General features: G+C 39.3%; 1 protein-coding gene across 2 annotated transcripts in view; it reads left to right on the top strand.

Annotated features, from left to right (window-relative positions):
• LOC118406251 overlaps positions 1–11595 on the top strand; it is a 15520-nt gene extending 3925 nt beyond the window's left edge. The window contains exons 3-5 of one of the 2 annotated variants that reach the window (XM_035806180.1): positions 3–80; positions 5756–5953; positions 10980–11595. In XM_035806180.1, coding sequence (XP_035662073.1) covers positions 3–80; positions 5756–5953; positions 10980–11051 — 348 coding nt within the window. In that variant the 3' untranslated portion in view covers positions 11052–11595. The remainder of the gene's footprint in view (positions 1–2; positions 81–5755; positions 5954–10979) is intronic. The other variant, XR_004830012.1, reaches the window with a different exon arrangement.
• Positions 11596–14603: the final 3008 nt, after the last annotated feature.

Below are 14603 nucleotides of genomic sequence, written 5' to 3'. Positions count from 1 at the left end.
AGATGGGTTCACCGGTGGCTTTCCTCTTGATGTTCCTGGTTTTGTTCTCTGCGACGAGGTGTCGGTGTTCGGCCAAATCGGTAAGAGAAACTTCATTTTTAATGTATTTTTTATATGCACAATATGGTACAAAGAAAGCAGACTGTACGCACCTCTCGTTATGGGGAAAAGAACATTGTATCCGACCTGAAAATGTGTGTTAAGTGTGTCACCACTGCATCTTACCAAGGGCTGTTTAAAAACAACAAGGATGATATCAAGTGTTTTTGAAAAGGTAAGGATCAATTTTGTAAACAATTAGGCTTATTTGTGGGGAAGTTTATTTTACGAGGACAGTTTTTCCACGGGGTAACACGTCGAATACTTGTAGACGCTACGGAAGAACTTCCTTGTAGAGTGGTATCCGGATAAGATATAGAGAAATTGTTATGACAGACGCATATACATCATATAGTCATGCAGAACGGCAACTAGTACTAGAACCAAAAACACCACCATTAGCTTTCAGACCCTTCTGAAATTTCCCGCAGTTTTACGCCCAATTTGTCCGGCTCAAATAGCAGGCGTTTTCCCGCTACTTCTGCATCAAACTGTGCGAATCGTTCCAAAGCGAGAATACCCATTTCTTCTGCGGTGAGCTCAACGAGTTGATTTATACGGAAAAGCCGCCACGGTAACATGTGGTATGGGCAGCCTTTGTTGAAACTGGATGACAGGCCTTTGGTAATGGGAGGGGGGTCGCGCCCTTTGACAAAGAGGTATTCAGCAAAATGTGAGGCTTCGCAGAAAATCGCTCTGTTTCCATTTTGTAGCGATCTGAACAAAACACGCTGCTGGAATAAAAGCAAGGGAAGCACATGGACGTGCAAATGTCTATTTTCCCGAAATAGACAGTCGAAAGATAATGGTCTGTTGCGAAGGATTTTGCAACACTCCTCTTCAAATTCGTTCGCCATACAGAATTGTTATTGTCTCTGGAAAACATCGAAGGCAATCATTATAGATTTTTTTATGCGCGCGTGACAATCTTTTTTCCTGGTATGGTTTCTGAACACTATAGCAATCTTGCAACAATTCACGACGAATTAATGTAAAAACATAACCTGCACACTTTCATGTTTTGAAAATTTAGCAAAAATGGAGAAACATTGTTTTACCAATTTGATAGAATGACGGCTACTGCCATATTGTAATGACAGCGTTATTTATATGGCGCCAGTTTAATAATACCCTTGATGACTATTTTTATTACCAGGCCGATATACGCCTGTATTCAATCAAAATTATTATGTGGTCATAATGTCACCACAATATTAACCAACCCATTAAAATGTGATGTACACGATATAGCCATCACCTTATAAGTGTTCAATCGGATAAGAATATAGGATCACAAGCGCATACAAAGACCAGCCTATATTACTATATAATTTTCTTGTAAAATATGACTGATGGATTGAAGACAAATCTATAAGGCATAATTTTGCTAAACTGGGCACTGGTCATTAAAAATGTGTAACAAGTTGATAGATACAAATTAAACTAACATATACTTAATAGATTTAACTTTTCACTTTTTAGTTAGGTCAAGTTGGCCAATTTTCGAGCATTTACAATAAATAGTTTTCGACAATACTCTGTAAATCATACAGAGCAGCTGCAAAATTATGAAAAAAAAAGAAAAATGGGAAAATAGATACTAATGTTGTAAGTTCGAGTGCCAAGCCCATTCCAAAAGTTAAAGAAGATGTAAAAGAACAAATATCAGTCCATACTCTGTTTAGTCATTTTTCCAGCCTTCCGAAACTTCTTCATATGCACATCAGTTTGAGATTCCCATAGGATGTCCATATATTCAAACCAACATGGACATAGATCTATAGGAGAAATAAAAGTGCAGTAATGTTTTCACGGTGCTATTCATCTACCGTATAGTCAAGAAAATTGTTTTCGGCTCAACGCATCGCTCCCTGCTTCAAATCATAGTTAGTCCAAATAGCTTGCAAAACATAACCAACACTAATGCGTTTTGTCGGCGGAATGGTTATTTCATTAGAAAGGTAGCGGAACAAATATGAAAAAGGGTAAATTCTTCTTTACAGTTTTCTGGTTTTGACAAGCCGCGCTAAGATGGACTAAAAGTGCTTTGTGATCCCTGTGGGAATATGTGTACTTTGAAGTGACCCACTGAATAATCTTGCTAAGTAGAGTTCGCTTGCTTATCAAGGTTGAATGGAGCAGCTGTAATCTTCGCCACAAAAGCATGATGAATAGTCTGTTCTGTGAAGGCCGTCTCTGGTCTTTTACCTCTTTCAAATTACGAACTAGGTGTATTTGCAGGCACTTTCAGTCGATGTTAAGGTGGTATATCACTGCACTCGGGGCACCGGTGCGGCACTGCGGGGTTCGTTCACTGCGGTATACTGTTGTGTTATTTTCGAATTCGCTGATTTTTCATAATTCAGATATAAAAGTATGACTTAAAAGACGACAAAATACACAAAACGTAAGAAAATTCGCTCTTTATCTCTGAAGTTCGTTGAGTAATCTTTCGAACCCGCAGTGCCGCACCGGTGCCCCAAGTGCAGCGAGATACCAACTTTATCTGAGAGACCAACAGATTTCATAGACTTACTAGAAATAAAAATTTACACAATAAATTGCTTATCTTGATGCTTTACATGAAGATTACCAACATGACGTTATATTTGCCCTAGTACAAAGCTAAACTTTCTTCCATAACAGAGGTATAGCGTAGCTATGGTACCTTTAACACAGATGAGCGTCCATGACAATTAGATTTGTTTTGAGAATCATCAGTTTTAAGACCGCAAAGACGGCTAATTCCCAATCAAAATCGACATTATGTACTCTAAATGACAAGTAAATCAAGTTAAATTCGCAGAGTTAAGACTAAAAAGGTACCCATCATGAAACAACTAACCATTGACTCGAATATTGGAAGTACAATATTTTTTCGGTTCAGTTCTACAAAAGAACTACAACTTTGCAAATTACTTTTTGGTTCGACTTACTTACTGAATTGTGCAGTTTTAGTGAGTGATCATGACGTTTACAGCATTAAGGTAAAAATATATTCCTTTTATTGGATGTCGATTTCGTAATCAACCATGATTCCCAAATCAGTGGACTTGAAAGACAATTTTCTCAACCTCTTGGATTCCGAGATGTCCTACTCAAATTAGCGTCGTCATCGGGTTTTCTTTCAGTAAACATCCGCCCCCGCAACGGAAATCTGATTACGTCACACGTCAATCACAAGATGGACAAATCAAATCGTCCGCTCACATGACTGGAATACTCTCGTCAAAAACAGCATGTTCAACATTTCAAACCTGTCTGTCGAAAACACTCCAAGACTTCATTAAGATAGCTACAATAGAGATGTGGCCAATACAGACAGGGTCGTTACAAAGTGACCACATGTACAATGGTGTGGCGGTCCTTATGCAGAAGAGGGTTCCACTACTGGGTTCTCTCTCTCTCTCTCTCTCTTTCTGTATTTCTTCCTTAAGTGCCCACGATCATTATATTGATCATTATGGCACAGTCCTTTATTTAACGTCTTATCCGAGGGTAGTCCCTTGCCAAAGCTAGGTACTCATTTTCACCTGAGTGAAGTGAGGAAAGTCATGTAAAGTGCCTTTCCCAAGGGCACAAGATCGGTGAAAGGTCAGGTTTTGAACTCGGGACCAACACGCTGCCGATTACGCCGGGCGATCTAACTGTTCAATGTACATGATACACATTTTGACAACAAGTCTTCCAACATCCCAATTTGCTTGATAAAACATTACCATTAATAGTATTGACTATATATATAATAATATGTATATATATAAGTAGGAAAAGACCTACCTATATTTGAAGTGTCTGTTTGCAACAAGTCAGGCACCTGAGATGAACTCGAGTAATAGCGTTAATAAATTCGTGAGAGCTTTCAAATCCCTTTAGCACCTGCTAACCTCGAGAAAGTATTTTTTACACACAATAGATCATTGTTTTATCTTATCTACCAGCTAACTCTATTGAACTAATACTTCTCTGAGTACATGTGGCTTTTGTTTAACCTTTTCAATTGAACATTGCGAGTAATTAGTCACATGAATCTTGTCATCTTGCTGGATGACGCACATAATTATTTGCAGTAATTGTATTTTTACAATTTGGGCTCCCCTAAGCGCCCCTGGGTCGCAACAAAAGTGGGAAAAGGCGCCTGATGTTAATTCACATACTAATTAGTCTTGTAGAAATCTTAAGGATTTCTATTGTGCAGTTGGTTAGGGGCAGGATGACGTAGGTAATATCTTCCACTTCGTTGATCCCTACGTCAAGAATATTTCTGACAAAATTGATTCAATTTCCTTACCTTGCTCGAGTCAGGGTTGTAGAACAATTATCAAAGTCAAAGATGAACTCTATTCCATTCCATACCAACATTCAAGGAGCAAAAATTCTATACCGCAGTGTTGCGAGGACACCATTTATGCTAATTTTTGTGGATTACAATATTTAGGGAATCCTAGCGCGACTTTGATTCTGCGCCGTTTGTAACCACTCAGTATAAAATAATAATGTAAATGTGGATATATAGTGCAGTAGATATCAATTTCATAAAGATTGCCTTATCCAGAATATTTCCACTTTTAACGCTCTGATATTGCTTAGCTTGCATTTAACCTGATGAACTTTTCACCCACCTTGGCGCATCTCCGTCCACATTGATAAAAGTGAAAACTAACAGAACCGAAGGTTGGTAACCATATCAAGCACTGTGTACCTTAGGGACTGATAGGGCTAATTAAAGTAACGTTATTTGCACAGACCAGAATCTGATAAACTAGTTATGAGTCCATTTCAGGAACAATCTACAGTTACATCTAAGTAATGTATTTAGTAGCTGTGTAACGGTTTTTATCGCCAGAGAGTTTGAACTAGCCAATGGTAATCCGAGTAAGTAGGGCGTTCCTTGCGACCTGACTCGCAATGTATTACTGTATATTGCGTTATTTGCAGTAACACAGGCAGTTATATTCTAAACTAGATTTTATCATAAGCCCATTTCAAGAGCAACTTGAGGCAAGTTACGTCTAGCTAATGTGTTTGGTAGCTGCGCATCTAAAGTTAATACTATCATGTTCAGCACCAAGGACAGTCGTATTTACCAAAGTGTGGATGGTGTTCAGCAACAAGGACAAAGGATATAAAGAGAGTGAATGCAAGAAAACTCATGGGCAGGAGTATTTTCTTTGTGTGGATGGTACCGATGTTCACAACCAATGACGGTGTGTTTGGATGTTTGTGACTGGTGTTCAGCACCAAGGACGGGCATATTTTCCTGTGTATGGACATTGTTCAGAATCAAATGCAGAGATTATGTGTTTGGGTGATGTTTATTACCTAAGACAGGAAAGAGACAGTGATTGTTAGAGAAGCGTGTTTGTCTGTATATGGTACCGGTGTTCAGCACCAAGGACAGGCATGTTTGTCTTTATATACATGTAAACATATGGACAGTGTAGTCCAATTAACTAGACGCTACATTCTTCGTTATAACCTAGCCACAAACACGTCTATATGTTTAAATGCATTGTAATACTGTAAAAACCCATATTGATGTGTTTGGTGTGCTCAACCCAAACTTTTTAGGTACTGAGTTGTATTTGTTTCTGTTGGGCAAACCTCGAGTGTCCTTTTAATACATGCTAAAACATTGCTCCCTTTTCCTATACAGCAAGAGCTTCTGGACAGACAGATTCAAGAGTTAGTTGAGGCTCTGAGCGACCAACCCTCCCTCTGGTACAACTATGACACTGAGGACTACGAGCCCAGGATACTTGCCGACCGCTTTTCCAGGAACTCGAGAGCGCAAGAGCGCAAGCAGAGAAGATTTGTCTTTCCGGGGCTACAGGACTTGTTTCAAAGAGCCAAGGTATTTTCTTAATTCTTATTTAGTATTTTAAAGAGCTATGCGCATATGTCACATATGTTCAACAACCAAAAACATATCCCCATAGAATTGCTAACTCATGATAACACAATAGCTTTCCTTTCAATGACAAATCAAACTAAATGTTCATAACATATGTTAGTAAACCAAATCTGTAAGGCCTTCAGGACTTGTTTCAAAGGCATTTTAAAATTCTTTAGTTTTTGTTTCAGACAGCCATGCAGGTATGAAACATGATCAACCAAAAACAAATCCATAACGTAGATGTCGACTCCCGGTGACACAATAGCCTTTCATTGATAAATCAAACAAAATGTTGATAACACATGTTGGTAAAACCAAATTTGTTAGGGTTTCAGGGCTTCTTTCAGAGTCACTGAATTTTCTTTTACCTTAGTGGGTTACTATTGATGTCGTGCTGGCATACCATCAATCAAATCCTGTGTTCTCTATACCATTGCTAAACGTTTCTGTAAGGTTTGCCATACAACATGTAAACCATGACGACCACTAGGACAATCTTGGAGCTAAGCATAATCGGCTTGTTCTTATCAGTACCCATACACGGTACATGTAGCTCCTTAGGTTGCTAATGACTAGATATGTCTTTAACACAGACAAAGACTTCTGTGAAGTCGATACTGAAAGAAGTTTGAGGATGAAAGGAACACCTTTGCCCGAAGCAAAAGAAGTACTTTGAAGCTGCCAAGTCTTATTTCCAGAAATATATATCCTTAAAGATCGCTAAGAGCTTTAAGGAAAACCTTCAAGGAAGGCCTTTCAAGTTGCAGTCACCTGATAACGACAAATGTCCGTAAGCTGACCGGACAGTCCTTGTTCTTAACTCTCTTTTCCTTCCCCGCCTTTGTAGTTATAAAGTATCCCAACCCAATCCTAGATGTACATTACGTTCAAACAGAAATTGCCTTCATAATTCACAAAATGTGATAAAGGCTGCAGCACTTTCATCTAATGTCTCTTCATTTAATAATATTTCAGATAATGCAGGCAGGTTTATTATACACAATCACAGATATCCTGTGCAAAATCTATATTGATTTCCCTATCTAAACATACTTCACTATCTACAGTACTCTAAAAAAACGCAGATAATAACTATTTTCATTACACGCATGGTGGGAGTTTGAAATTTCAGAGAAAACCAGCTGGGGAGTACATAGTATTATTGTTACAAATAACGCCTAATTTCCTCTTAAAAATGAGATATTGAAATATTTTGCGAGTAAAACGAAAAATTTACAAGCGAATGACATACTAGTATGCAATATCAGAATGTAAGGTTATTCTGTCTTAGAATATGCTGAAGAGTTATTTCTGCTTGGATGTTCATTTGCGTTGGTAGAATTCATCAGAGAAAAGACTGTTCAACTGCAAGGTTCGCATCACAGAGAAATGGACTTGATTGTATTGACGTTTGAAATTTTGCATCAGATTCTGTTTGTATGAACAAAAAAATTACCTTATCTGCATGAGTGTACACAATCGAAGTAGGCATGCAATCTAGTATCACACACACACATACACACACATATATAAGACCAGTTGTACAAAAATATATCATCGGCATCAAATGTAAGAAACTTCTAGATTTCACCATCATAGTGGCTTTAAATCAGAAAGGCAAAAGGTGTGGGTGGTAGTAGGAATATGCCCTGTGGTGCAAGTGTCTCCCGTTGGTGAATCAGTTGTGAGGCAGCGCACTCTAAAGTGCACGGGAAACGCAGTGTAATGAAGCAGATAAGTATGATAAACGACTGAAACATCCCCGTCTCTTTGATGTACCCGGCTCAGCTTTAAGAGCCCATTTGAAGGCAATATCTGCCCTGGGGCATGACTGAGGCGTCAAATCAGTTGGCGTTGCCACAGGGCTAGGTGTTGACAGCAGAAAGCGGTCTAAAATCTTCCATCAGGGATGAAAATTCTCGTTCTCTGTATACCCGTAATGGTTAGATTTTAGATAAACAAACAATAACTTTATTGCACAACAATTGTACGGGGTACAAAGTATGGCATCTACATAACTATAGTTCTATAACTTAACGCTTATCTAACTAATACAGAAGTTGTAATATGGGATAAGTTACTTACTATCATTGGAGGTTTTACAATCATTGAGGGAATTTCTAATGTCTAGACCTTCTTTGCTATATTTTCCTATATCTGTCATACAGGGATTGTCACATGTCATGATGTATTTGAATTTGCACTTCAGGTCCATTGATATAAATCCTTGTGTATAAGATGACAGTTTTGTGTACAGAGAATTTCGTGTATCAGAATATTTGGGACATACAACCATAAAGTGATATTCGTCTTCAATTAGCTCTGGACAGAATGGACATACCCTATGGTCGATTGGGATTTTTTGGAATCTCCCGGTTTCTATATTCAATTTGTGACAGCCAATTCTGAGTTGTGTGATTGCTCTACGAACTTTTAGATGAGTGATGTTAGATGCTAGATGTGCACCACCTAGAAAACAGAGCGAAAAGTGAAGAGAATGCACACCATGCAATCAGGCATGGAAATTCTTGTTTTCTGTATACATACCCTCACTGGTGCAAGTTATACACATGCAAATCACTGGACTAACTTCATACACTTGCACCCACTCTGTTGGAAAAAGAGATGTATATAAATGAAATATGCATCAAATTTGAAGTGGTTAGGAGAAAATCAATTGTTTTGCATTTCATAGGTAGTAACAAGAAGTACAATAAAAATCGATTACTCAATTCATTCATTCAGTACATGCATTGAAGAGTACAGATTGAGTGCTGTGAGACATCAGAAATACACGTAACTGCACAAATCTAGTTTTACCTGCACTAACCTATAGCGTTTCAAGCCCTATGATAAAGTCAGAGCCCTGACAGATAAAATGAAGTTAAATGATATGATTTAATTGCTATTCTACTGTTATCAATCTAAAGGGAATGGCTTATTATGATCTAGCATTCAAGATAAGATTGTGTACAGATAATATCATAATGAATCAAGCAAATATCATCAATATGATTGTACTGTATGGCCTTGTCATAAATAAAAGTACCTTGCAATACCATATGGTATGCAACACTAGCTACTGTATGTAATAGTGGTGCTTTCATGAACGCTTAGGCTACATTCATGGCATCTCATACATATAATAAAGGGTATGCCATGAGGATCATACTGAGCACATGTCAATGCTTTCTATAGGAAGCCCTTTTAGGTCAAGTAGTCAGTATAAATGGCATATGTGCTCCTATGGAAACAAATCGGGTGAAGATGGGAACTTGCAGGTGTTCTAGACCACATTACAAATCAATCACTCAATAACAGTTAGAAGGGCATGAATGCTATAATGCTGATACCTGGAGCTCTACACTATAGGGAACCTGTGTTTTTCATTACCAATATGATGAAATAAACAGGGTTTAGCTATTCATACTTGTCAATGACAAACCACTATTAATGTCAACTGTGCAGAGTATGTGTAATTACAATGACAAAAATTGCATATCTATGCCAACAATGATATGAAAACTACAAAACTTATGACAAGTTTTACAAGCCCTAACAAGCTTGAAGCCATAATCTAACAAATCAATATTTCTTGCCAAATAACATTTACATCAATTTAAAAGGTCTCAGAATACAGTTCATCAGTGTACCCAATGGTATTCAGTGCTCGATAAAACCATCACATGAAGCATTTAAGTTAGCTTTTTATAAGCCTGAGGCACTTCTCCTCTGGAAGACAGTTTATCTTGGATTAAGTTTCAATAAATGGATTATATAGGATCCCAGCAGTCAGGGGAAAACTCTTAATGTTTGATTCCCTTTAGGATATGCTGTGTTTGGCATATACTGCTGCCACAAACAATTCTGAAGACAACAAACAATCATGAAAGTTGCATTTCATGTATAAGATAAATTTTTACCATTTCAAACACATTTTGAGGTGGAAACAGGTTGAAAACATCACAAATAACCAAACAAGTTTGTATTGTCCTTTTGAAATTATAGCAATGTAGGGAAATTGTACTTACTATTTCATGTAAAGGAAGGGTAGCAGTTACCTTGACTTTTCTCCGGAACTTTAGCTACAGTCCAACATCAAAAATACAGTTCATCAAACTTAAACATCAAAAATGATTCCTCAGCTTTCATGGGAATGGACTGATCCAGAATGATCCTTCACTTGGGTTATGTGACCTATTTTACTCACCTGTCATTTTAGCTACAGATATTCAAAGTAGGGACTTGTGAGACTAAGGAAAAATGGTAACGTTGCTAATGTGGGTGGTTTGCTTTGGCAGAGAATATGTTCAGTAGCCAAGGCAGGTCTTCCCAAGGACCTTCAGATGCACAATTCAGAGGAGTCATGCAGGGAGAGTTTGCTGGCAAGGTGGCATCTCGCTGCGCTTGGGGCACCGGTATGGGGAACCGGTGTAACTAGGGCTGGGTATCGGTACAGTGTACCGGTACAAAACCGGTTTTCTTACTGGACCGGACCTGAAAAAATTAGGTGGACCGGATGTTGGACCGATTAGAAAATTAACAGATTATTTTATCAGGAATTCACACATTCTGGCGCTTGCAGGTGCAAGAAAATAACAAGAGTGAAGTAGAGTAGAGTTTATAGTAATTTCGTCCAAGTTTTACAGCCAATCGTACAGGTGCAGTTAGATTTGTAGGATTATAAAACGCCAATGTAAGTCTAATACTCCACCTAACAGATTTCTTTGTAGTGAAATGAACCACTAGTATGAGTCATACTGCATCAGGTCCAGGTTCAGGTCCGGACCTGGACCTGATCCTCTGGACCTGAACCGGACCTGGACCTGAATTTTCTGTACCGGTACCCACCCCTAGGTGTAACACATTCACTGCCAGCCCCGCTAAAAGTCTAGTTTCCAGTCAATGTGGGCTTGTCTATGCAAAACTGGACCTGTATATGGATATAAACCTCTGAAACAATATATGTTCTTCTATGTTTCAGTTGGCTTCTGGTGGCAACCCGTGGCGAGTGACTGAAATGATGTACACCAATGGGAAAACAGGGCGGAAGTGAGGCGGAGAATGCACGCCATGCAACAACGCAAGGATCTACAGGAATATAATAGTAGCTCGGAGCCCATGCAAGTCGTGCATATCTACACAAGTCACCATAGAATATTTTATCATTGATATAATGTGTCATTCATGCTATGAGATATATGGTAAAGACAAGCATTTTGACACAATATTTTACCTCAGGGTTGAGGCTGTTAATATGTGAAACTTGGTATCAGTAGTTGACTTTCTGTTTAGTATCGGTTTATATGTGATACAAATTATGAAAACCATATAAGCATCAACTTATAATGGTTATTCGGCTTAACTTGTCAGCTGATATCATGCATAGATACAAAGGGCATCTACGTATACAGCTTTACAAACAGTATGTCGTCATGAAATTTCGTTATGTAAAATGACTGGAACTGTAGGCATACAGTGCCGTTGGATATGCAATATCTGTGTTGTCAGATTTATGTCAGGTTTGATACCAGATTTGTCTTTCTTTTGCTGAGATGCAGCTGTGAAACAATATATTACAACAGTTATATCCTATCGTATACACTGTCACTCTTTTTCCCCTAATGTTGATCCTAGTTGTAAGACATAGGCATTTAAGGTACATTCTTTAACACACACACGCACACACACACACACATGATGTACACACACACACATTCATACTAAAGTATTCCAATTCAGGAACACTTTTGGCGAATTCATTTAAAATGAAACCTTCATACCACATTAATTCAATTGAAACTAATCTGCTTCGAGGTAAGTATTCTTTGTAGTGTAATAACGTTACATTACTTTTATGGTACACAATTGATGTAGTTTATATTGCAACAAGAACAATAACACAAATGACTGTAGTGTACTCATACTTAAATCTCAGAGTCATCCATTTTTGTAGTGTTTTTAAGTGGGTGCAAGGTTCATAATTTAGTGAACTATCCACGACATGGGTTCGCTTAAAAGGCTGGGCTGTCTACCAGGCCAGGCTACCTGGCCTGTCTACCTGGCCTGGCTATCACGTCAGGATACTCAGATCCCCCCATTCATACCCCCATCATGTGGCACTCAGCCCAAATAGCTGATTGACAGGCATAGTAATTGCTAATTTTCAACCCTGCCAGTGTCCACTGGCTGGACCCTTCGGGGAAAGTGTCTGGGAGGCCTTCCTTGCAGCTGTCAGGAACACATTCAAGTACTGTACCAGTACTGTGTTCGGTAAATGCTTTAGGGTGTTAGACCTAGAAAACAGAGGTCCTGGGTTCAAATCCTTTGACATGTCACAAAATCTGTTAACAGTACTTTCCCCACTCCAACTTGTACAAGGGGGTTGGAGAGATTATTGTCAGTGGAAGGAGAGGATTGGGCTCTGTCCTGGACACAAAAATTGTACAGTGGATAACAATCCACAGCCTCAAAAATGCTATGTGACTACTAAGATTGTATATGTCAACATGGCATACTAGCATAGAGAACAAGGAGGTACATGTAATTATACAGTACCCCCCTTGGTCAATACAAGTTTAGCTTTACAGTGAGCAAGTGATTTATGCTCTCCCTTCTTGTTGCACAAGCTGAGATAGTTTCTGTTCTAGAAGATAGATATTCAATAAAGAAACAAATTTCTGTTGCTGGCAAGCCCATTCTTACACACACACACACACACACATTTACACACACACAAACATACACAAACACAGTGCTGGTACTTGTGTTCCTGACATGCTGCAAGCAAGGCCTCCCAGACACATTCCCAAAGGGCCCAGCCAGTGGTGGACAGGGCAACCTTGGGTCACTGGCACTAGCAGGGTTGGAGATCAGCAATTACTATGCCTGTCAATCAGCTATTTTGGCTGAGTGCCATATGATGGGGCTATGAATGGGGGGATCTGAGTAGCCTGACGTGATAGCCAGGCCAGGTAGACAGGCCAGGTAGCCTGGCCTGGTAGACAGCCCAGCCTTTTAAGCGAACCCTCCACGACATCAGTTAGTGCAGTTCTCTGACTAAACTAGCTCGTGGATAACTCAGGATACATACACCAAGTGTTGCTGTGTGTGCTGTCGTTGGCCTTGGTTAGAGGGGGGGGGGCATACATTTTGAAACTCAGTTCGTCCTCTATGCAACTTGTGTAAAAACACATCCGTCGCTGCTCCCCAGCTTCAGCAATCGTTGAAAGGTATCCTCAGTTCTTGTCAGTGTCACTCGACTAGAATGGAGCCCATGTAACAAAAGGACAAGTCGATTAAACTCGATTTTGTTCTAGCAAGCCAAAAGTGGGAGGGCGGCCATAAACGTGACCACTGAAGAATGTTTGGTCAGAAATTCTATCTAATAAAACAAAATTAAGAAAGGAACGTAACAGAACTTTAAACCCTACCTGCTACAGACAATGACATCAAAAGTAAGGTCCCAAGGGCCATCTAAATAGAGGATTGTCGTGGATTCTCACCCCCTATGCTCGACAATTCGGTTGGCACCGCCATCTTGAACACATGACGTCAGGGTATATAATCTCCAAGCAGATGTAACGAGTAGGAGGATGAATGTATTGATAAAGGGAACCTTAGAGTGTGCATTATTAGAAAGACGCACTATCGAAGTTAACTCAAATATTGCAAATTGCCAAAAGTGCACAACGCTGAGGCTGATCCTCACAACTGCTTGAAAATTAGGCAATATACAGTAAAAGCTATACTGGTAGTAAACCCTATTCTCCAAGCAGAGGTTGGGTCGCGGAGATAGTAGTGGAAGGGATTTTACTGGCCCACTTCCGTCGCTTCTGGTAGGAGAATACGTAAACACTACAAAAGGAGCACCTGGCCATTGTGACCACTTTTCAGCGGTGCCTCAGATTATTTTCAATCCGGCAAGCATTACGAATTATGGTGCCTACAACGGCCGTCTATTCATTTACCTGAGTTAAAGTCCATTGAGTGTGATTAAAATGAGATTTATAACCGTATTAAGAGCCCAATGATATATCTTTACCTAAACCCAGTGGCCTACCCCCATTTTTATACAGCTTATGAAAGCATAAAATGCACTTTAATATAGGACCTGATTAAATCAAACCTTGACCCGGCTTTAAATGTTTGGCAAAACGCTTCTTCTGTAAGATCATTACCCTTTTTAAGAGTACTAGTAGACGACTTCATGGAGATAATGCCACGTTCAATTTACCAAATCGTGCTGTGCTTGGCCATTACAGGAGAAAGGCTTTGCCGATCAATCTTATTTGCTACATTTCAGAGAGAATTTTATAGCAGTAAAGCAAATATATTCCAGCAACCGATGCAATGACATACGGTGTAGTGCTCTCCATGAATTTGGAAGGTCACGGGTTCAAACGCACCCCGGCAGAGTCATACCTAAGGCTTCAAATATGATATACGGACTGCTTGCCTAGATTAAGGTGGTATCTCACTGCACTTGGGGCACCAGTGCGGCACTGAGGGGTTCGTTCACTGCGGCACTGTTTTGTTATTTTCGCCGATTTTTTAGTGATTTAGATATTTCGTAAGATGTTGAAGTATGACTAAGAAGACAACAAAA

The sequence above is a fragment of the Branchiostoma floridae genome, chromosome 18 (genome assembly GCF_000003815.2).
Source record: "Branchiostoma floridae strain S238N-H82 chromosome 18, Bfl_VNyyK, whole genome shotgun sequence".
In the NCBI taxonomy this organism is placed as follows: Eukaryota; Metazoa; Chordata; class Leptocardii; order Amphioxiformes; family Branchiostomatidae; genus Branchiostoma; species Branchiostoma floridae.
The sequence above is the reverse complement of the archived record's forward strand: the minus strand, read 5'-3'. Positions and strand labels throughout refer to the sequence as shown.